This window comes from Clarias gariepinus, chromosome 8, assembly GCF_024256425.1.
Source record: "Clarias gariepinus isolate MV-2021 ecotype Netherlands chromosome 8, CGAR_prim_01v2, whole genome shotgun sequence".
NCBI classification, from domain to species: Eukaryota; Metazoa; Chordata; class Actinopteri; order Siluriformes; family Clariidae; genus Clarias; species Clarias gariepinus.
The window spans coordinates 13884407-13906771 of NC_071107.1; the positions used below are offsets into that span (position 1 = coordinate 13884407).

General features: G+C 36.6%; 3 protein-coding genes across 8 annotated transcripts; all 3 read left to right on the top strand.

The window, feature by feature from the left end:
- Window positions 1–1645: 1645 nt before the first annotated feature.
- On the top strand, window positions 1646–11888 carry abcb10 (ATP-binding cassette, sub-family B (MDR/TAP), member 10). The gene is made up of 13 exons (XM_053502472.1): window positions 1646–2691; window positions 6472–6672; window positions 6875–7077; window positions 7522–7656; window positions 8067–8213; window positions 8301–8436; window positions 8539–8634; window positions 8743–8952; window positions 9037–9116; window positions 9254–9434; window positions 9586–9629; window positions 9722–9756; window positions 10020–11888. Exons 1-13 carry the CDS (start codon window positions 2316–2318, stop codon window positions 10285–10287), a joined length of 2112 nt encoding a protein of 703 aa, XP_053358447.1. The 5' UTR covers window positions 1646–2315; the 3' UTR covers window positions 10288–11888.
- A 1730-nt stretch (window positions 11889–13618) lies between these two features.
- Window positions 13619–16662, top strand: acta1b (actin alpha 1, skeletal muscle b). Its single transcript, XM_053501233.1, has 7 exons — window positions 13619–13724; window positions 14724–14863; window positions 15005–15329; window positions 15465–15626; window positions 15720–15911; window positions 16010–16191; window positions 16287–16662. The coding sequence occupies exons 2-7, from the start codon at window positions 14735–14737 to the stop codon at window positions 16428–16430; spliced, it is 1134 nt and encodes a 377-aa protein (XP_053357208.1). The 5' UTR covers window positions 13619–13724; window positions 14724–14734; the 3' UTR covers window positions 16431–16662.
- A 1221-nt stretch (window positions 16663–17883) lies between these two features.
- Window positions 17884–22268, top strand: ccsapb (centriole, cilia and spindle-associated protein b). 6 transcript variants are annotated; one of them, XR_008361005.1, is made up of 5 exons: window positions 18527–18681; window positions 19178–19479; window positions 20071–20357; window positions 20646–21105; window positions 21901–22267. XR_008361005.1 is itself a non-coding variant. In XM_053502265.1 (5 exons), the coding sequence occupies exons 2-4, from the start codon at window positions 19182–19184 to the stop codon at window positions 20823–20825; spliced, it is 765 nt and encodes a 254-aa protein (XP_053358240.1). In that variant the 5' UTR covers window positions 18527–18681; window positions 19178–19181; the 3' UTR covers window positions 20826–20863; window positions 21901–22268. The 6 variants fall into 6 exon arrangements, 5 of the variants coding, with proteins under 5 accessions (XP_053358237.1, XP_053358240.1, XP_053358239.1 ...); XM_053502265.1 differs by having other exon boundaries at window positions 20646–20863; window positions 21901–22268; XM_053502264.1 differs by lacking the exon at window positions 21901–22267 and having other exon boundaries at window positions 20646–20863; window positions 20980–21265.
- The last annotated feature ends 97 nt before the right edge of the window (window positions 22269–22365 follow it).

Sequence of the window (22365 nt, forward strand, 5' to 3'; positions counted from 1 at the left end):
TGGGAAACCCTGTGTCCTGGCACTTATGTGGATGTTGCTTTGACAAATACCACCTAACATTGTTGCAGAACAAGTACACCCCTTTCATGGTAAGAGTATGCCTTGATGGCAAGTAGCTGTTTCAGCAGGATAATGCATACTGACAAACTGCAAAAATCATTCAGGAATGGTGTGAGGAACAAGATAAAGAGTTTGAGTGTTGGCAAGGCTTTCAAATTCCTCAGAGTCTCAGTCTGATCAAGCATATGTGAGATATGCCGGACAAACAATTTCTATCCAGTGAGACCCACCTCATAATTCATAAGAATTACATTATCTACTGCTAATCTCTAGGTGCCAGACATCACAGCTTACCTTCAGAGATATTGTAGAGTCCATGCCTCTATGGGTCTATAAGTCACACAAAGTGGGACGTACATGACATCATGTTGGTCGTTGTAATGTTATGGCTGTGTGTTTATGGTTTACAAACATACATTATATTTTGGATAATGCTAATGTTGTTGAATAAAATAAAAAAGTTGTTGGAAATAAATTCCACCAAAATAAATCTGATGACAGACTTTTAACTTACGTTTTTAAAGCCACTATACTCCCTTGCTCTCTATTGACAAAATATAAACATTCAAATCAGAGCTTAATATGATAGTTTTTTCTCTAAATTAAAGTAGGGTGTGATAGAGAAAGGGGGGGATATTTATATTTTTTAATTGTTGTGATGACAAAAAAAAAAGAACTGTTAACTTAATAACAATACTATGTAGGAAACATCTCTTTATTCCATATTTTCTGGGTAAATGTAAAGTTTTAAATGCGTGGACTTTAAATAAGTGTAGATCACGCACGGTATTTTATTTCAAAACAGTTCTGAGAGTAGTGCTATCTGTGCTCTGCATGTGAATCGATTAATCGTGCATCCGCAAACATGTCTATGAGAATGTTGCAAAAACCGGAAGGACTTAAACGTAGACTAAAACGAATGTTTCCGCCATGCATTTAAACGTTAATATGTTTTTCATTTGAGCTTGACATGGAAGCCGGTTTTGCTTTATCCTTGTTTTGGTATCCGACTGGAGTGCAGTTATAGGCCTTAATGTATTTATACATTCTAACAAATTAGTTCCTATTGAATTTTTTAATCCCAATTTATTTCACACATAACTCTCCATAGCCATTGTCTTTTTGGAGTTCATTCAAAACAAGCTATACCTTATTTGTGTATTTCCTTGGTATTGAGTGGGGGAAATGGTATTCCCCAGCCCTAGGTTATAGTGCTCCGCCTATGATTGTCTGTTTCAAAACATTACCGTATGGAAATTATCATATGCTTCTCTGACGAGCTTTTTCCCTCCCAGACACTAAAAACTTAACAAAGTAAACATGCAGAGTGCTTCACTAAAACCGCACTAGCTTTAACTGATAACTCAGCATCATTTCCCTGCATTGCTTTTTTCCGTCCTGGTCCCATAAAACTGTATTTTTCCACCTCGCTGACCTCACGTCTACCTTAAAGCCGATGAAACTAAAGTGCTGATAATTTGGTTCACAGATCAGACCTAAACTTTGTTCTTTTGACAGCATTAAAGTTACCGAGCAATGGCAGCTTCCGGGAATAAAAATCCGGAAGTAAGAAAAGGCTCAGCGTCCTTCTGTGCAAGACAGTACATGAGAAAAGTGCGGTCTCAGTGTGGTAGTTGTGCTCGCCGTGCGGTAGTAACCTGTGTGTAGGAAAACTAGTCTCCACTACTTGGATGTACCTAACAGCTTCGATCAGCATATGTGTTTGGGGTAACTTTTCTGTGTGGCTCCTGTTATATAATTTCTATTTATTTATTTATTTATTGATATCGATGTCGTTTCATTGGCAGTAAGCATATCCAAGCAACATGGACGCTATAGGGAAGGGCATATAGGACACTTTAGTGTGTGTGACAGATTTTGCAAACATTTGGGAGTGCCAGTAACCTGCCTGGGTGTGAGAGGAGATAACGAGTGAAAAGGCTGTGTGTAGCTGTCAGGCACAGATAATGATCCGTAACCGTCAGAAATTCAACACGAACCCGGATCACTAGTCTTCCCTTTTTTGAAGATGAAAGGAGCGGAATTGGTGCCTTGTAAAAGCGGACAAATTTATCGCTAATACGTGTTTAGTTAGCAGTTTGGCTGACTGCTCTGCACCTAAGCGCCAAGCGGACTGGATTAATGTTTCTGCGCTGTTTTGGATGTACCTGTGGTAATGTCCTTCATTGAAAGTGAAGTGGATCAAAGCTAAAGCCTCAGTTCAGCTTGCTTCCTGTAATACAGGTGGAGTAACAATGTTGTATATGTTGAGAATCGCAAGCTGCAAACTGTTACCTCAGTGGAATATCACCTGCAAACGCTCTGTAAACTTTTACCAGCTTTATGGTCGGACTTCATTGAGATCCCAGAGAAAACAGAACTGTAAACCTATACTTGAAGCATCAGTTTTTTCCCACTTCCGACTTGGAGCGACTGTAGGTCCACATTTAGTTGGGACCCACTTCACAGCGTCCACTCCGTTTGCTTTTTACAGCACATCAACAGACTCTAAGCAAGAGGCAAAGCATGTGGGAAGTGAAGTTAAGACCAATGATAAACCGGGACGGGTATCGTCAGATGACCTCAAAAAGTTATTGCAGCTTGCACGTCCAGAGCGCTGGAGGCTATCAGGTAAAAAGCACACACATCAACTATAGGTTTTGCACAAGGAGGCAGACACAACCTTTGATGTGGCAGATACACCCAAACTCTGACCTCAAATACCATCTTTTATATGCGAATTATTTTTCTGTTCTTCATCAAAGGGTTCCATTTGAGATCTGTTAGGGAATGAATCTCTCAGTTTTACTTAATACCCTGGCTTGACTCGTGATATCGTGTTAGATGGAGCAGTTTCTTGTTTGAAACATAATGACTCCTAATGTTCCAAAGCAACAACGGAGCAACAACAAATCCCTCTTATGCTGACATGGCATAAATGCTCTCTATTGACAAAATATAAACATTCAAATCAGAGCTTAACGTGCCTTAACGTCTTAAAAAATCTTAACAGAAAGATTTCTTTGCTAACGGATCTCAAATAGAATCCTTAAAAAACCTTTGATTAAGAACAGAATAATTAGCCATACAAAGATGACAGTGTATGTTCTTTTAGATTTTTTCATAACATATTAGTTATCAATTATTTTATTGATCGATAACTAAAGTCTATTTAATGACAAGAGAGAAAATAAGCATTTCCAGTTTAATCTTTGTTCAGTTAATCATCACATTGATTGTCTTGATAATTTTGAACTATAGGAAGTTTAGCACACCACTTTATTATTTGGAATTAATTATTTTTTCTCCCCAAATTTTATCCAAATCCAGTTTTATTTATATTAAATCAGCTTTAAGGCCCTTATTATGACCTAATGGACTTATTATGACCTAATGGAACATCTGGTCAATGTTGAAACAGTGACATGTTTGGGATGTTCATTTCCTAGGCGGTAAAGGTCTGTCCACATTTTGGTCAGTCCAACATTATGTTGGTGATTAGGACTGCTTCTGAATTTCTCGGGGCCATAAGCACAATCCTATATGGAGAGAATTGCATGCTATATTTTTTAAGTTACCCTCCTATTAACCTAGCAACCCAATCAACAAGTTAAAGAAGTCAAACCTGACTGATGAAAAAAAAAGCACACTAACACACATTGTTTGTCGACCTTAATCACAAATGTCCTGTCTTTTATTTGTCACTTGCTGATGAGGAAAACTTGTATTATCTAACATAAATGAGCCTAAATATGCAAATAAGCCAGCAGCTTAAAGAGAGTGTTTACAGGCCTTAAGAAGCCCTTTGGAAACATACCCTCAACAAGAGAGTACAGAAATTACAGAAATGGAAAGGAAGTGTTTGTTTCAGTACTGTAAGAATCGCCTGAAGGAAATCGGATTTACATATACAAAACGCTAAATGAAAACTCCAAAACAGGAGAAAACTTAGTTACAGGTGGCTGAAGAGAAATATGTAGTGTGGATGATGATGATGATATTAAGTAATGAATCATGAATAACTGGCAACAGAGGTGATACTGAAGCTTTTACCAGTACATTTGTGTAATTTTTTTTTTTTTTTCATTTACACTACAGTGCAATATTGGTATAGTAATTATTTTTAGTACAATATCTAACTTACTGTGTGCTACATTTAATTCTATTTTTACTTCTATTTATTGTTATTTTTCTATTTTTATTTCTTTAATTTTATTTTTTTCCTTGTCTAATCTATTCTTTTCCATTCTTCTCTGTAAATTAATCAAAGCAACTGTAAGACAAATAAATTTTCCTCTGGGATTAATAAAGTTCTTTGAATCTTGAACTTGAATCTTGAACCTTAATTGGTGCCATTTTAATGACACCTGCAAACACTGCCTGAACAAAACAATTACATTTCCTCACTTTATTAATGATTAAAGGGTTGAGTGTTGAATAAAAAACTGGTGAGATGACCATCATCAACAGCCTTTGCATGGATGTAAATTTAATTTGTAGACATTCTTCTCATTCCATCAGTAAAATATAGGATTGTTATTGATTAAGTAAATTTTTGGGTTGATAATACTCTGATCAGCCATAACACTATCACCAGAGCTAGGTGAATTGAGTAACATTGTTAATTATACAGTGGCATGCGAACGTATGGGCACCCTGATCAAAATTTCTGTTAATGTGAACAGTTAAGCAAGTGGAAGATGAAATGATCTCAAAAAAAACATCAAGTTTAAACATGAGACTTGAGCCTTTAGATAACTTTGACCAAGTTAGACCCTATTTAGCCTGTTAGGGTCATGTTTTGTTCATAGTCATTTTTAGGAAAGACCAGGTAATGCAAATTTCAAAGCTTTCTAAATAAGCAGACTCCTCTAACACTCAGCAGCCATCAGTTCCTCTAAGCAGTTGCCTAGTACTCTGAAAATTATGATCATTGATGGCCACAAAGCAAAGAAGATAGCAAAGTGTTTGCAATTTAAAAAATGCCAGTTAACAGGAACAATAGAGGCCAGGATAAGGTCCGGAAGACCAAGAAAAATATCAGAGAAAACTGCTCGTAAGATTTCTAAAAAAGCATGTCAGAATTCCTGTTTGAGTGCAAAAGACCTCCAGGAAGAGGCGCCTTATTTCCCAGATCTAAATCCGATCAAGCATCCATGGTACTGTATGTGCCAGTCAAACAAGTCTAATCCACAGAGGCCCCACTGTGCAACACAGAGGTCTTATGGAATCATGAATGTTTTGGGTTCAATGTTATGGCTGATTAATGTACATCTTGCCACAGAGCAGAGTGTTAAAGCCTTTTCTTTTCACGAAAGGCAAATCAAGTTAACGACATGGCCAGCAAACAGTCTGAATCTTAATACGATTGAACATTTATGGTGAAAATAAAAATAATTGGTCAATGATCAGGCTCCATCCTGCTGTGCTGATCAGGCAGTTGCTATTTGATAAAGTTTGAAACAAAGTAAAGTTTTTAATAGAAAAGTCCATACCTAAAAGATTTCAGGCTTTTGTAAAAGCCTGAGGACAACCAGTAGAGAACTAATTGTGTGTGTTTGTGTGTGTTTGTGCAGAATATTTAACTATTTAGCACAAATTGTTTTTAGCAATATATTTTATTTGTTCATTTGCTTTAAATATGATTCTGAATCTTTGCCAGTAGCTCCATTACCAGTTAAAGTATAAACATCAAATTGATTGTCTTAATAATTTTGAATTATAGAAAGTTTAGTACACCGCTTTAATATCTTGAATTTAATGTATTTTTTCCAAATTCTATACAAATCGTGGATTGCAGTTTTATTTATATTAATGTCACACAATCTTCTTCGAAAGTACTGGAACACCTAGGCCAGTTCTTTTGTTTTTTGTAATACAGTACACTGAAGATTTTGGAGATCAAGAAATGAAACAACAGAATTTCAGCTTCTGCTTCCTGATGGTTCTATCTAATCAGGGGATAAAAAAATATTTGAACATATGACTGACTTCTTGTCAGTCTTGTTTCCCAAGTGAGCTGCTGTTAAAAAAAATTCTGAATGTTTGTTTATGGTTTAAGGCCAAGGTTTTACATTCCAAGTTTGTCCTGTGCATAATTGGGCATTTGCAGTCCTTTAATTTGCCTCTTAGTCACACCTGTTTAAAACCCTGAAACAGCATTGTTCTTTTGTTGCTGTGTACGTTTCATGTATTTTTTATTTCAGAGATTTCAAAGGCTGAGTTGTCAATGCCAGTTAGTACTCATTTTCTTGATTTATTCAAGCAAGCATATTTAAACTCCTCATTTAATGTCAGCAATGCCATTTTTCAAATACATAAATTGTATTGAGCAGTTGTCAAGTTTATATGTGCATATGATTAATGTTTTTCACCACTGTTCTTTTTGTTCCCATCTGAATTTTCTCACAGCTGCTGTTAGCTTCCTTGTCATCTCCAGTGCTGTCACCATGTCTGCTCCATTTTTCCTGGGTAAAGTGATCGACACTGTCTACACAAACTCACAGGCGGATTTTACTTCCTCCCTGACCTCCCTGTGCATCATGCTGGCAGGGGTGTTCCTGTGTGGTGGTGCTGCCAACGCTGCACGCATATACCTTATTCAGGTCTCAGGTGAGCTCTTAGCAGGAACCACAATGCAAAAGTGACTTGAAGTACAAGTGTTTTGTTTTGCCATGCTTATTTACAATATAGAAACTTGGCAGTAGATTTTACTCTGGAGGTTGTCTAAGTGAAAAGGAGTCTAAATGAATGAAATTGTCATCACCAATTCTACTGCTCAACTTCAACACATTATTTTGGATGGTTTTTGCAGGGCAGCAGATTGTGAGAAACTTGCGTGAATCCCTTTTTTCCTCAGTTTTGAGGCAGGAAGTGGGATTCTTTGATAAGACCCGCACTGGTGAGCTTATTAACCGCCTTTCAGCAGACACAAATATAGTTGGACATGCACTCACTGATAACGTGTCTGATGGTCTACGATCAATGGCTCAAGCTGGAGCTGGAATCAGCATGATGGTGAGCAATAGTCTTAAGCTAACAGAAGCTGTGACTGTAATCATGAGACTCAGTAATTGTAACTGACAGTTGTATTTAGCATTATTTAATTTGTTAATATTATTTAATATTGTTAAATGTAGGTTTAGATCAGGACCATAAATATAAATATTTGCAGATATTTGATTTTCCTGACAAATACATGTTTTTCTTGTTAAGACAGTAACATATTATAACCATGAGTCACATTAATTATGTATTGTTGTTAGTTGTTTTGTTCGAACATAATGTGTCTGCAAGAAATAAGCATTTCTATATTCTGTTACTAAGCTGTAGCAGTATTTTACCAGAAATGATAGATCTATAAAAGCAGGCCTACAGTGCTAGATTGCATTGGTAATTGCAGATATAACTTAATATTTTACCGGCATGCAAAATTTCAAGTCTTACCTTCCTTCTCTCTAGTTCTATGTCTCACCCAGTCTTGCCAGCTTTATTCTAATGATTGTACCTCCTGTGGCCGGCCTGGCAGTAATCTATGGAAGATACGTGCACTCCATATCTAAGCAAACACAGGATGCTCTGGCAGAGGCCACACAGGTGAGAACCAGCTCTTTGTGCACTTTAAATTTTAGGTGCTATAGCATTAATACTGATTGCACATGAACGTTTTATGGAGCATTTGTTTTCTTTTTCTTTTTTTTACTTAACAGGATTGGATCCTGATAGGATTTTAACCATCTGTACTACACATTTCAACCTTTACTTAAATGCGTCACTGGTTAGCTAGGCTCACTATAATCTTCTGTTATATTATGTATACTATGCAAAAAAATCATTTGACATTTGGTAACCTAGTTCTAGTGTTTGTTCCAGGTGTTTTATAAGAAATGATGATTCATCATCAAAGATAGCAAATTTATAATTTTTTTCTTAATTTACTGAAAAAATTTATTTACTTGTAGTATTCATTTATTTATCTCTTTACTTTTCTGTGCATGATTATACAGCTGGCAGAAGAGAGGATCAGTAACTTACGAACAGTTAGGGCATTCGGCAAAGAGCTGACAGAAGTGCAGTCCTATGCAGAGAAGGTGGAATATGTCCTTCGACTGGCTAAGAAGGAAGCTAAGCTTACTGCTGGGTTCTATGGCATGGTATGCTCTGTTAAAATATAATTACAAATATTGCCTTTACACATTGAGCAGTTATATTAAAAACAAACTGTATATGTCTGTGAGTAGACAGGGCTGAGTGGCAACATGATCATCCTGAGTGTGCTGTATAAAGGTGGGCTGCTTATGGGTAGTGAGCAAATGACAGTAGGAGAGCTTTCCTCTTTCCTCATGTATTCCTTCTGGGTGGGCATTAGCATTGCTGGTGAGGACAAATTACTGTACATAAGCAAACACCACATATCAGTCATATGCCATTTCATGTAGTATAACTTGCATGCACTGTGTTTTTACTATAAATTGCAAGGCCTGAGCTCATTCTATTCAGAACTGATGAAAGGGTTTGGAGCTGGTACACGCCTTTGGGAACTAATGGAGCGGAAGCCCGAGTTTCCTCTCAATGGTAAATATGCTTTCACACAAAAAATTGTATGGCCATGACATAAATACTTTCACTGCATTTAAACAGTTTAAAAGACCAATTTAATTCTCTCTTCCACTTGTCTTTTAGAGGGACTTGTGTTGAGACCAGAGCAACTAAAAGGAGCTGTTGAGTTTCATGATGTGTCATTTGCTTACCCAACAAGGAAGGATGTCCCCATATTCCAAAACCTAAATCTGTCTGTGCCAGCTGGTTCAGTGATGGCAGTGGTGGGCTCAAGTGGCTCTGGAAAATCTACTCTTGTGTCTCTTCTGCTCCGTCTGTATGACCCAGACTCTGGTGAGCAGTAGGGTCATTTTGCACCTGTGCACAGAATCAGGCTTTTGTAGTACCAATTCTGTTTCATTTCTCACCCTGACTTAGGTCTGGTAACTATTGATGGTTATGACATTCGGAATTTAAATGCTCATTGGCTGCGGAGTCATATTGGAACTGTAAGCCAGGTAAGCAGCACCACAGCACTGTAAGCAAATAGTTACATTATTAAACCATGTCACTGTTATGACTATTTATTCCGTAGGATCATCATGCTTATGGAATGCCCTGGGATAAAGTATCGTTTTGTTTTTTTCTTGTATAGGAGCCAGTCCTCTTCTCCTGTTCTATTGCTGAGAACATTGCTTATGGAGCAGCAAATCCCAATCAGGTCACAGCACAGGACATTCTCAGAGTAGCACAGATAGCTAATGCTCATGAATTTATTAATGGATTTCCCAAAGGCTTTGACACTATTGTTGGAGAGAAAGGAGCACTACTGTCAGGTACCAAAATATCTCTTTTTTTTTTTTTTCCCTTTTTTTGTTTATGGCCATTTGAAATATATAGTCTGCTTTCTTTTTCTGATGCAGTTTTTATTATGACTATGCTGATAATATCAAAATTGATGTCGCTAATGATTTATTGGATGAACAGGTGGACAGAAACAAAGAATTGCTATAGCAAGAGCCTTGCTAAAGGTAACTATCTTGCTTTCTTCCAGCATATTCCATAACACAGAATATGCAAGTTATTATTGAAGTTCAAAATATTGCTTTTTTTTCCCTGATAGAACCCAAAAATACTGTTATTAGATGAAGCCACAAGGTAAGTTATTAATTTGTGTAATGATTTTTGCCAAAATAATGTACATTGTTACTAGCAATACATTATTAACAAGTAAATTAGTTTATTTAGGCTGCTATAAATTTTTGGTTGAGGAAGGCTACTGCACATTGTTCAGGTTTTGAATGCCTCAAAATTGATAGGGCTGGCCTCTGGAACAAGCTTATACATTTAATATATACAAATGTTTTTAATATCAATTTTTATATCTTTAAACTCATGTCTTTGTCCTTTGAACTCCACAGTGCTCTGGATGCAGAGAATGAGTTCCTAGTGCAAGAGGCTTTGGAGCGGCTGATGCAGGACCGCACAGTGCTCGTCATCGCTCACCGTCTCTCCACCATACAGAATGCAGATGCTGTGGCTGTGCTGGACCAGCAGCATGTTGTGGAGTGTGGCCGTCATGCCCAGCTTCTTACCAACCAAGATGGTCTCTTCCGCAAACTCATGGAGAAACAAGCCTTTTTACATGCAGATCAGAAGAGAGCTCTTGGACAGCATTTTGATGTCTAAAGAAAGTACTAGTAAAAATTAAAGTTTATGAATCCTGATGTGCAGTGTCAGAAAAAAACTGCTTCAGAGTGCCTCTTTGCAGTACAAACCACCAGTCAAAAGTTTGGAAGTTTGTCCATTTAAAGATTTTTCATATTTTAGAGTATTAATGAAGACATTTACTCTATGAATCAGCAAGGGATCAAGAAATAATGCATTTAACAAATCCGACCAGTTTGTATTTGACATTTTAATAGTATTACCAATGAAGCTTTGCATACCTGGCATCTTCTTAAACAGGTTTTTGATAGAGCTTTACTCTGGGAACTTTAAGAAGCACCTCCAAACAGGTTGGCTCCTTTTCCTATTTTATAAGTAGGAATTACCTGTTTGGGTAAATTTTAATTAAACACACATATTTACAAATATCTTTAGATATTTTAAAATATTTAATCCTTAATACTTAATACCTTAATATAAAATTACATTTTGTTCCCTCCCAATTTGCTAATTTACCAAAGTTCAACTTTAAATGTGCTTTAAGACAATGAAAATCGTGTATTCAGTACAGTGTATACAAACTTTTGACTGGTAGTGTATGTTTACACTAAACTTGATGTCAACACTCAACTCCATTATAAGTCATAAATGTGTGATAAAGTCAAAATATCATTTATTTAAGATACTGGCACTTTACATGCAGTATAACTGGAAGTTGTACTTTCTTTTAGAATCACAGACACTGTGCTTCTGTGGGTATATATTTGTCTGATCATTTAATATTTTATATCCATTTATACCATAGAAATATTCCAAGTAATATTTTTTTAGGATCATAATCATACAGTAGTATGTGATGCAATGCTCTCTTTTCTGATAAAAGACATATACTGCAAATGTATAAAAAGGTTTTGGGATCATTGTGGTTTCAGTTTTGCTATATGTAATGATATGCACTGATAAGCCATTGCTTTATAACCATTAACATTACAACCACCTAGGTTTAAGGTTCCCCTTGTGCCACCAGGCCATCCCTGATCCCTCATGGAATGGCTCAATGTGCCCTCTGGGGGTGTGCTGTGGTGATGAGCATTGACTCTGTTTGGTGGTTTGTACTACATTGGCTTTTCTGTGGGATTGGGCCGGGCAGGCAGGTCCCCATGGGCGTAGATGAGCTTTGGGTGCCTGTGATCCTGTTACCAGTTAATTTTATTCAGTTGTCCTGGTAGTGGTGTAAATCTTTTGACTGATTGGTGTATTCAGTATATAGCCTAAACTGTGGTATTTTGGCTCCTAAAAATATGAGCTGGCCAATTCTGTGTCAAAGATGACTACATTATCTGTTTGTGGGGAAAAAAGCCAGAAAGATCCACCCAGCACTGTTGTTTTGCAGTCTTGCATTAAAGCATTTTATTGTCTTTCAACACAGGGAACCACTCATATTTGCAAATGCAGTAGAGGAAATGGTGAAGAGATTGTTTGTCTATGAAAGACACAGTTATAGAGATAGGCCTTCAACAAAACTAGTTGTTTGGTGTCCTAAATAGGACTTAAAAAAAAAAAAAAAAGCTGTGAACATCCTATTATTTATCCTTGTATAAATAAACTACTGATTTAATTAATGACAGTGTCAAGAAGTCTCTCACAGTTTTAACATGATTTGGGGATCAAAAAGCATGTGGTACCTAAAGAGGGCACTGTTGGCCAGACATTTTAGATGCACATTCTCTACACATGTAGAGAACCTTTTAGTGCAGTTATAAATAAAGCAAAGGTTATGAGTTACTTGAAATGAATTACTAGTAAGTGAAATCACAAATACACACATTTGTGTTGGTAAAATTCCTCTTGTTTGATTGTTTTATGATTCAAAGCATTTAATGCAACATCTTCCCAAACCCTGTATTAAAATTTCATTTAATTGCATCTCCTGGACAGATTAAATTCTAAACACTAAGATTCTACCAGGTTAAAATTCTTGCTCTTTACTCCGGCTTCATCAAGTGAATAACCTGCTTAACTCCATCGGTAATAATGTGGTTGTAACAGTAGCTCTGAATATTTGACCCTGATAAGCATATAGCCTAAAGCCAGGAAATTGTGTGGCTGCTAAAGCAGGAGTCCCTGGGTCATTTATTTAGAGAACAAATATATGATATATGATGTAATTATATATAAATTACAAATAAATTTATTTGTAAAAAAAAAAAAAAAAAACATTTTAAATTTAGATATACTATGGTAGTGGACAAAAGTTGTCAAATTTTATTTTTGTTTTTTATAATTAATAGGAACTGCAGTATTATAACAGTTCTGTATAGTATAGTATAGTATAGTATAGTATAGTATAGTGCACCCTAGCCTATACTGTCTTTTCACAACTGAATTGTCTATTGCTTAAACCAAACACCCATACACACGTGTAGCATGGAGTGTGTCCTGGAGTCGGGCTACTGTACTGCACATGTTAACGTTATCCCTGTTACATTGTTAGAGCAAGGAAAGCATTTAAGTAAAATATAACCCCTAATAAACTAAAAGTGATTTCAATATTGATGACGCTGTAATAATTAAACAGGAATGCTGAGGAAACTGTTATCCAACTGTATCTGATTAAGCACTCAGGATAGAAAATGAAATCTAAAAACGTTTTAATCACAATTAAATTATTTAGATCTTTCCAACCCCGCTATCATTTGAACTGTGGTGTACCGAGATTGTTGGTAGAAGTGCTCATCCAACTCCTAAATCCTAATTTAGTCTCAGACGACAAATCGCTATACAGGCACAGCTTGTATTATAGCAATCTAAACATTATTACCTTCTCAGATCAAACCTCGCTATCCATAGCCTTGTCCTGTATTATTGCTCTTCTCCCCCCTGCATTAAATTGAATAAAACGACTGAATGCTTACCATAACGTAAACATTATGCTGCAGTCACTGAATTAATAACGGCTCTAATAACCTTCTTGTCCTAATCACTTGCGTCTATCGTAGTAAGAGATTTCGGTGCGCCTTATCGGTGCTCAATAAGTTTACACAGTTCTACCCTCTTGCCGCCGCTGAATCCCAGTGCATAATCAGAAATGACAGCCTAGTCTCAATGGTAGCAGTCATGCCAGTGTAGTAGGATGCACCATGTGCGAATAGAGCGGTAATGAAAACATTCAGTCCCCATATACGGTTCGAGCGTGATGGGCTTCACATCAGGACTATCGCCATATTAGGACAGTCGAGGACACTTCCAACCGGGAGTCCCGTTCGCTTAACGCCCAAGAACCTAATATGGCCAAAGACTGGGAAAAAATCCAATTGAGCACATGGACCATGTTCAATGGGCGGGAAATGAAGGTGTTCGGGTATAAAAGTTGGCCAAGGCCAGCAGTCACCCTGTAGCTGGAACCAGCAGAGGTTTCGTTCTGCACTGAGCTTCATCTGAGAAGGGCAACAACAAAGGTAAGATCTGAGCTAACCGCACCATAGTCTTCATGCAACAGGAACTAATAGAAAAATACTCTTTCATCATATATCATAAGGGACTTATCAATGTAATGCACACTAATACGTTTAAAGTGTTCACATATGTCAAAATGCCTCTGCTTGTAGCCCAGACCTAAATAATAATTAGGAACGAATATTAATTTTTGTTTAACCTTACTTATTATAGATTTGATATTAATTTTTGTTTAACCTCACTTACTATAGATTTGATATAAATTTTTGTTTAATCTCACTTATTATAGATTTGATATTAATTTTTGTTTAACCTTACTTACTATAGATTTGATATAAATTTTGGTTTAATCTCACTTACTATAGATTTTATATAAATTTTTGTTTAACCTTACTTACTATAGATTTGATATAAATTTTGGTTTAATCTCACTTACTATAGATTTGATATAAATTTTTGTTTAACCTTACTTACTATAGATTTGATATAAATTTTGGTTTAATCTCACTTACTATAGATTTGATATAAATTTTTGTTTAACCTTACTTACTATAGATTTGATATAAATTTTGGTTTAATCTCACTTACTATAGATTTGATATAAATTTTTGTTTAACCTTACTTACTATAGATTTGATAATAATTTTTGTTTAACCTCACTTATTATAGATTTGATATTAATTTGTTTACTCTCACTTACTAAAGATGTGATCATTTAATAAGCTAAGTGACTATGATTTCATTTCATACATGTAGCTCACTGTGATGTAACTATTAAATCACAATGTGGAATTATCTACAAAAAAACGTAAAACTATTTTTTTTTTTGTACCTAAATTAAGCACCGACATTATTACCTTTTCATATCTTTCATCAGTGGAATAGAAATCGATGTATATTTCTAATAAATAAAAGCATATTATTTAACTTTTTGTCTATTTTGGCTGTGTAACATGTGATACACCACCTACTCAGTGATATATGAATATGTTTACACACAGAACCTGCCAAGATGTGTGATGATGATGAGACTACCGCCTTGGTGTGCGACAACGGCTCAGGCCTGGTGAAGGCTGGCTTCGCCGGTGATGATGCTCCCAGGGCTGTGTTCCCCTCCATCGTTGGTCGCCCCCGTCATCAGGTATGACTTTATACATTGCACTGTAATTCTCCATAGAAGCTTGGAATAATTAAATGTAATTAGATAATTATATCAAATAATAATTGTAAATAAATACAATATATTAAATGTAATATTAAATTCATCTTTCCTCTCCCTTAGGGTGTCATGGTGGGTATGGGTCAGAAGGACTCTTATGTAGGTGATGAAGCTCAGAGCAAGAGGGGTATCCTCACTCTGAAGTATCCCATTGAGCATGGCATCATTACCAACTGGGATGATATGGAGAAGATATGGCATCACACCTTCTACAATGAGCTCCGTGTTGCCCCTGAGGAGCACCCCACCCTGCTCACTGAGGCTCCCCTGAACCCCAAGGCTAACCGTGAGAAGATGACCCAGATCATGTTTGAGACCTTCAACGTCCCTGCCATGTATGTGGCCATCCAGGCTGTGCTGTCTCTGTACGCTTCTGGCCGTACCACTGGTGAGAAAGCACCTCCACTACATTTTACTTTTTTCATAACGTCCCACATACCGCCATCAAATTATGATGATGACATTATAAACAGAAAATAAAAAAACTTGAGGCACTAACTTGACACCTTTTTCTATGGTTCAGGTATTGTGCTGGATTCTGGTGATGGTGTCACCCACAATGTCCCCATCTATGAGGGTTATGCTCTGCCCCACGCCATCATGCGTCTGGACCTGGCTGGTCGCGATCTGACTGACTACCTCATGAAGATCCTGACTGAGCGTGGCTACTCTTTCGTCACAACCGGTAAATATTATGTTTCTTTCTTTGTGGTTTGTTCTCAGGTTTCTATCTTTATCAGGGTGGTCTTAAAACATTTTTTAAATTGCTCCATTACAGCTGAGCGTGAGATTGTGCGTGACATCAAGGAGAAGCTCTGCTATGTTGCTCTGGACTTCGAGAATGAGATGGCCACCGCTGCTTCCTCCTCCTCCCTGGAGAAGAGCTACGAGTTGCCTGATGGTCAGGTTATCACCATTGGTAATGAGCGTTTCCGTTGCCCAGAGACCCTCTTCCAGCCCTCTTTCATTGGTGAGTATTTAACAGACTCTCTTTACAACATATACTATGTCTATAACATATGTAACTGTATGTCATTCTCTTATATTAAATCATCTTTTTTTAAAAAGGTATGGAGTCTGCTGGCATCCATGAGACTGCTTACAATAGCATCATGAAGTGTGACATTGACATCAGGAAGGACCTGTATGCCAACAATGTATTGTCTGGTGGTACCACCATGTACCCTGGTATTGCTGACCGTATGCAGAAGGAGATCACTGCTCTGGCCCCCAGCACAATGAAGATCAAGGTAATGGATTAGTGTATTTTCTCACATTTATATTCATTGCAAAACTACATTTTGCCCATTTCTAAAATACATTTCTCTCTTTTTTTTAATACCAGATCATTGCCCCACCTGAGCGTAAGTACTCTGTATGGATCGGTGGCTCTATCTTGGCTTCCCTGTCCACCTTCCAACAGATGTGGATCACCAAGCAGGAATACGATGAGGCTGGCCCCAGCATTGTCCACCGCAAGTGCTTCTAAATACACCATTGTCGTTATCATCTGCATCTTCTCGCTATAAGCCGAGCAGCAGTGAAGCACTCCGTTGGCAAGGGACAGATTTAATAATAATTTATTTTGTAACCCAGTGTTACGGAATGAATATACTTCAGTGAAGATTAAGCAACATCAAGATGATTGACATGCTATGTCATACAGCCAAATGTGAAATGTACATACATATTAATTTATTAAAGTCCATTATTTGGTATCATTTTGGTTGTTCTTCTTGTCTGTCAATGGGTCTTTGTTTTAATTTGTCCTAATAACTTAATAATCTATAAATGTAGCTACATTATCCATCCAGCGTCCCCTCTCAGTTTCACTATCCATGAAATTCAAATAAGTTTACAAGTGTTCCAAGAAAGCACTGAGTGGTCACTAAGGTCATTTCTATTTTTAAAACACTCTACCCACTGTGTGAATGTACTTGAGATGAGTGAAAGCTGACACACCAGTTATCTTAGCTATGGCTGGCTCATTTTCTTCTTTGAGCCAGCTGATATCTGACCCTTGTCAGTAATTCCTAACCTTCTTAATAGACCTATATGAACAGAGACATTTTTTAATTTATTCATAAGGCTCAGAAAGTTCAAGCTTGTCACAAAACTCTTCTGGAATCTCCTCTGGAGTTCCTTTTTCCTCTTTTTTCCCCAGTAAATATTATCACTATGCCTATAGCTAATTTAATTCATTGATTTAAAATAGCAACAAATGACCTGCCAAATATTAATTCCAATGTTTGCTGTAAGATGAGATTTTAGTGCATCTATAGTTAAGTTTTGGACCAGATGCTTTGAGGACATCTCTCAGTTCATACTTACAGTATTTCACTTTAATAAAATTTTATTTAACAATACATATTTTTACAAATAAGCTAGAGAAATTGAAGAGAACACCTAAGAGGGTGAAACCTTGAGAAGAATCACAATGTGACAACAGTAGGATCATAAACCATTAATCGTTTAATATAAAGTCAAACTGTATTTTGGGATTAGATTACTTTTAGTTACTTGTGTCTTACTTGAATAGACAACAATGACCCTCAACAACAATAAAAAAGGTTTTAAAGAGAGAGCGAGATCATCATTAGATTTTCATTCAGTAAGTTATTTTTCAGCTTCCATATAATGACTAAACTGATCAATGAATCTTAATAATTGGGATTACTTTACCTTATTGTTTTTTATCAGTTAATCAACTCAGACAGACCAAGCTGTATTTTTTCATCAGAAATACTGAGTTCACTGCCATCTTGTTTTAAAAATAAGAACCTTTTAAATTCCTTCCTATCATGTATTGAAGTTTATTGTTTTGTTTTTTTTTGTTGTAAAAGACAACGGGTCTGCATATTTGAATCGACACTCGAGTCTAATCCCCACCTGTTGCACTCTCCCTGTCATGCTTTAAGCAGTGGGCGGGGCTTACAGCAAATCAGCAGCACAACAACAGCGAAGGGTCGTGTTTTCGAGACCACCTGCCGCCTTTCTTCTGGTGTGCAACCTGAAACCGTAAGTAAAAGCCGATATACTTTTCCGTGCCCAGATTTGGATCTATCTGACAGGACACGATCGCGGGATTTTGATTCTTCAGTGTTCCTTTAAATATATCATGGCGGATGCTTCTTGTAATGTAAAGCGACAGTTAAGATCGGCATCATGGCAATTGATAATTAAACGTACACAAATTAAAAAATACATTGTAGAACTCCTATACACACTGTACATGATTTAAACATGGTTGTGCACCTTATTATTTAGACTGATGTGTACTGATTAAACCGCAGGGTACAGTGTGGTTGACACAACGCATATGTCTGTGATTTACTGTGCAAACAAACTGATAGCAGCACAAGTGACATAATTATTTCGGTATTGCATCGTGTTTATGTCTGTGAATGCGATTAAATCCGCGGTTTTAATAGATATGTGGTGTGCAGTTTAAACAGGACATGCTGTATAAAGAAGGGGCGTGACCATGCGCGGTCACGAGCAGCTGGTTTGTGATTGGTCTGCTGCCAGGAAAGGGTTTTTCTTCAGTTCGTGTTTTGATTTAAATGTCGAGCGGGAGGGAGAGGAAGACTGCGTTTTTATGTCCTGCTGGAATAAATGTAAACACAAGTTAGTTTTCCAACAAACCGTTACCCACAAAGCTTCAAAACTTTGACATCCCAGGTCTGTTACTAAATCGACCTTTTTCTAGTAGAAGAAATAACGGGCTTCAATAATTATTGGTTAGTAGATCATATCTTTGTATTTTTGGCAATCATTATTTAGCCGTACATTGTCATATGTAACAGTAGAAAGGGTTAGAAAGATACCAGAATACAGTAGCAAATGTTAGTAAGTATATTAAGTCGTATAGTAAGTCACACAGATACATTTATATAAATGAAAGAAATGTTTTGTCTGTACGTTGGTCAGAACCCGCTCTTTCAATGATATCTTGTGTATGAATATAGCAAACCCATTCTCAGAAGATTATGTCTGTCCAGACAGATTTTGTCACACCCTCACACAAAATTGTCTGGACAGAATTTAATGAAACTTAGGTATCACTTAGGTATTTTCCCGAACGTTAAACATTGCACCATAAATTAGGCAGATATGTATGTGGGCTTCAACCTAAAATAATAATATCACTGATTAAATTAAAGCTGATCAGCTTATTTTTAGCTTTTTACAAATGTGATCTGCTACTTAAAAGTAATGCTCCCTTCTCTTCATCAGGAATATGGTGACTAAACGGATAAGGTCCGAATATATGAAGAAATTTAAGGATCCAAAATGGGAAACATACTCCAAGTGTTATGAGGATTTGGTGAGCTACAGATTGTCAAGGCGAATGTTAGAGCAGGCACACAACGCGTGGTTTTGGGATGAATGTGAAAGCGACACAGAATCCAGCGGCAAATGTACACCTCAGGAGAGAACTAAAGACTACAGGTTGGAGAAGGATCCAGCAGAGACAGCACTGCTTGAAGAGGTTGGGGCAAAAGAGAGAAGAGACCCTGAAACAAGCCAGTTCAGAGGTAGGATAATGGTATAATGCATTTTAAAGCTCAGTAAGGTCCCGGCATCCATAAAAGCTCTCGAGATGTAATGTCCTCAGGGTCATGACACTTCATAGAGATAACACAGGTGCTCTGTAGATATGCCTTAAGTGTAAATGGTATGATGAGGGTAAAGCAAGACTGATGTGGCTGCCAAAGTATAATTTCAGCTGAACAATAAAGTCAATTGTACAATTTAGGAAAAATTTTAAATACCAAGAATACACAGACATGTCCCATTTTTGGGAAAACTACAGAACTTTAAGGAGGTGCGCTTTAAGATATGTATACCTGCATGATTTGTGGTGTCAACATACTATTAATACTATAAATGTGTTAATGGAAGAAAATATTGTCAGATTTATTCTGTAATTGATCCACATTTTCAGGCCAGCCCTGTAAAGTATCTGCAAGTTTGTCCCACTGTAGTAGGCTACTAGTGGTATATACCTAATGTATAGGATAAAGTTTACGGTATTACATAAACTCATTGGGAGAAAACTCTCAATAGTTTAGTTGGGTTTAACTCTCCAAAAGATTAAGGATTAACTAATTTTTTTTTTTAAACAGAACAACTAACAGAAGATGTCGAACCTCAGGAAAAGGAGGAAGAGAATGTTCTTCCACCTGTTGCCCCTGTCATCACACCGGAAAAGTATCAACATGTTCAGAGCAAAACGAAAAGCAAACCAAGACATTCATACAAGTCAACCCGAAGTAAAGATAAGCATCACATCACCAAAGACAGTGAAAAAGAAAGCAGGCATCCTTTTGCTATGTATGGCTCAGGAGAGAGGCAGGCGGATATGGCTTCGAAAAGAACACACAATGTTGGTCCAGCTGCATCAACCAAGGAGGTAAGCTGCTCTTCAGCTGCATATTTTTACATCTCCTTTGGAAACATTACATTACCTTACAGTACCACGAATGCTTTGAGTCCTTATTAATATATTTTTTTCTTTAGACAACTGAGTTTGGTGTACGGAATTATAAAAAATTATAAAGCTGCATCTAGGCCGTTCTTTCATCTGTGTATTTGGGGCAGAAGTTTAGGTTAAGACAGTGGGTGAACTGTTTCAATAGTAAAATGTTTTTACAAGGCTTTGTTCAGGTTTGTTCATGAAGCACCTTTCCTCTGTTCTTAGATCCATGAGTCAGCACTACGAGCAAAAAACAGACGGGAGGTTGAGAAGCAAATGAAGAGAACGGACAAGAGAAAAGTAAAATCAGCCAACTTGGAAAAGGTTAACAAAAGCAAGCTTGTCCCCGAGTATAACCCTTGGATGACAGAGTACATGCGCTGCTTCACTGCTAGGACACAGTAAATCTCTGAGATAGCCTGCAACATTCCTTCCAGTCACAGGTAGTGATGTGCATCCAGATTGTGGTCATAAAAAATTCAAATGACAAGGTGACATTTTTGGTTTGTGCTATTTATTTGATTTTATTTGAGCAATTTCTTGTCATGTTTGTTGACAGAGTTTTAACAAACATCAGGGACCAGATTTTATACAGCATTTTAAAGTCAATCATCCACCACAGCATCCCTTTTCAATTTTTGGGCTCATCGAGTGCAGTAACCCACAGCAGATGCTTACTGCTAAGGTAGAAAACAACCCTTATTTTAGCCAAATTGCAACTTGCACCAGAAACTTATAATGACAGTGATGAATACTGTACTAAAGGCTCAGCCTTGATTTTAATTTTTTTAATTTTGTATTTTCTAGGAGTTATTGAGTGAATTAAGTTAAGTTAATTTGCCACTTTGCACTCGCAATTTATATGTAAATATGATATATAGTTTATACTTAACTCATTCCATAGTCTCAATTTTGCCATAAATGTAACTGTTACAAGGGACATGTTCCTAACCCTTTTTGATGTCGACTTCCAAATTTTTTTTAAACATTTGGTTTAAATTAAACCATTATCTTTTTTTCCCATCATTATGTCCCCAACCCTTTTTTAAGTTTACAAAATTTCTACTCATTATCTACAATGTGTAGCTTATTTGAATTAGTTTTATACTATTTTTCTGGTTTAATGTGAATATGAATTACACAGTACAGCAGATATAATACATAACGTCTTTTCTGGGTGGTGTATAAAGCAGTGAACTTTAAAAAAAAAAAAATTAAGTAATGCTATGGTCTACCTCAAATGCGGTTCATAAATAATACATACAATATAAAGAGGGATTCATTGAAACATTGTGTTAAAATAAGGTGAAGTTACCTTAGGTATTATACACACCAGGTTTCCTGACAACGTTTGAAATGAGCATTGAACAACAGTACATTTTCCTGTTCTACAGAATATTGTGCCCAATGGTGCACCAGTATTTTGCCTTTGTTACTGTAATATTATCACAATTAATGTAAAATTCTGTTCATCTTGTAGGTGTGGATTGGGTCACTACTGATTTCAGGTTTTTGAAGATCAAACGAGATTAGTATTTCTCAGTGTAAGGCATTTTTCTATATTGTAATAGTGATTTGGTTAGTAATGAGTTGTTACAGTGGAAACAATGAAGCTTCTGTGAGTCACAGAACCACCAACTATCAATCTGTCAATTAATACTTTTTTGTGTGTAAAAAGCTGAAGAATCTGTTTTGAAGGGTAGATAGATACGTTAAGATTTGTGCTTTCAGCTTACGTGAATGTGCAGACTCGCAGGATACATCTTTAGTGTTTATATCATTATTACTTGAAAATGTATTAGTTGTGACTGTTGGTTAAGTCAGTGCCACTATCATGTGTTTTCCAACACTGCTTAATAAAACCTTTTTTAGTTTTATCACAAAGTGCTTGTTTTTTTCTGTTACCTTTATTATTCACAAATATGCAATCCAAAAGTATTGTACA

Bases quoted from the DNA above. Each gene is read 5' to 3' on its own strand.
- abcb10 (XM_053502472.1), top strand. From the start codon at position 2,316: ATGTTGTATATGTTGAGAATCGCAAGCTGCAAACTGTTACCTCAGTGG. The intron at 7,078-7,521 runs GTGAGCAATAGT...CCTTCTCTCTAG, and splicing joins GAGCTGGAATCAGCATGATG to TTCTATGTCTCACCCAGTCT. The intron at 8,635-8,742 runs GTAAATATGCTT...CTTGTCTTTTAG, and splicing joins GCCCGAGTTTCCTCTCAATG to AGGGACTTGTGTTGAGACCA.
- acta1b (XM_053501233.1), top strand. From the start codon at position 14,735: ATGTGTGATGATGATGAGACTACCGCCTTGGTGTGCGACAACGGCTCA. The intron at 15,330-15,464 runs GTGAGAAAGCAC...TCTATGGTTCAG, and splicing joins CGCTTCTGGCCGTACCACTG to GTATTGTGCTGGATTCTGGT. The intron at 16,192-16,286 runs GTAATGGATTAG...TTTTAATACCAG, and splicing joins CCAGCACAATGAAGATCAAG to ATCATTGCCCCACCTGAGCG.
- ccsapb (XM_053502262.1), top strand. From the start codon at position 19,182: ATGGTGACTAAACGGATAAGGTCCGAATATATGAAGAAATTTAAGGAT. The intron at 19,480-20,070 runs GTAGGATAATGG...TTTTTTAAACAG, and splicing joins TGAAACAAGCCAGTTCAGAG to AACAACTAACAGAAGATGTC. The intron at 20,358-20,645 runs GTAAGCTGCTCT...CTCTGTTCTTAG, and splicing joins CAGCTGCATCAACCAAGGAG to ATCCATGAGTCAGCACTACG.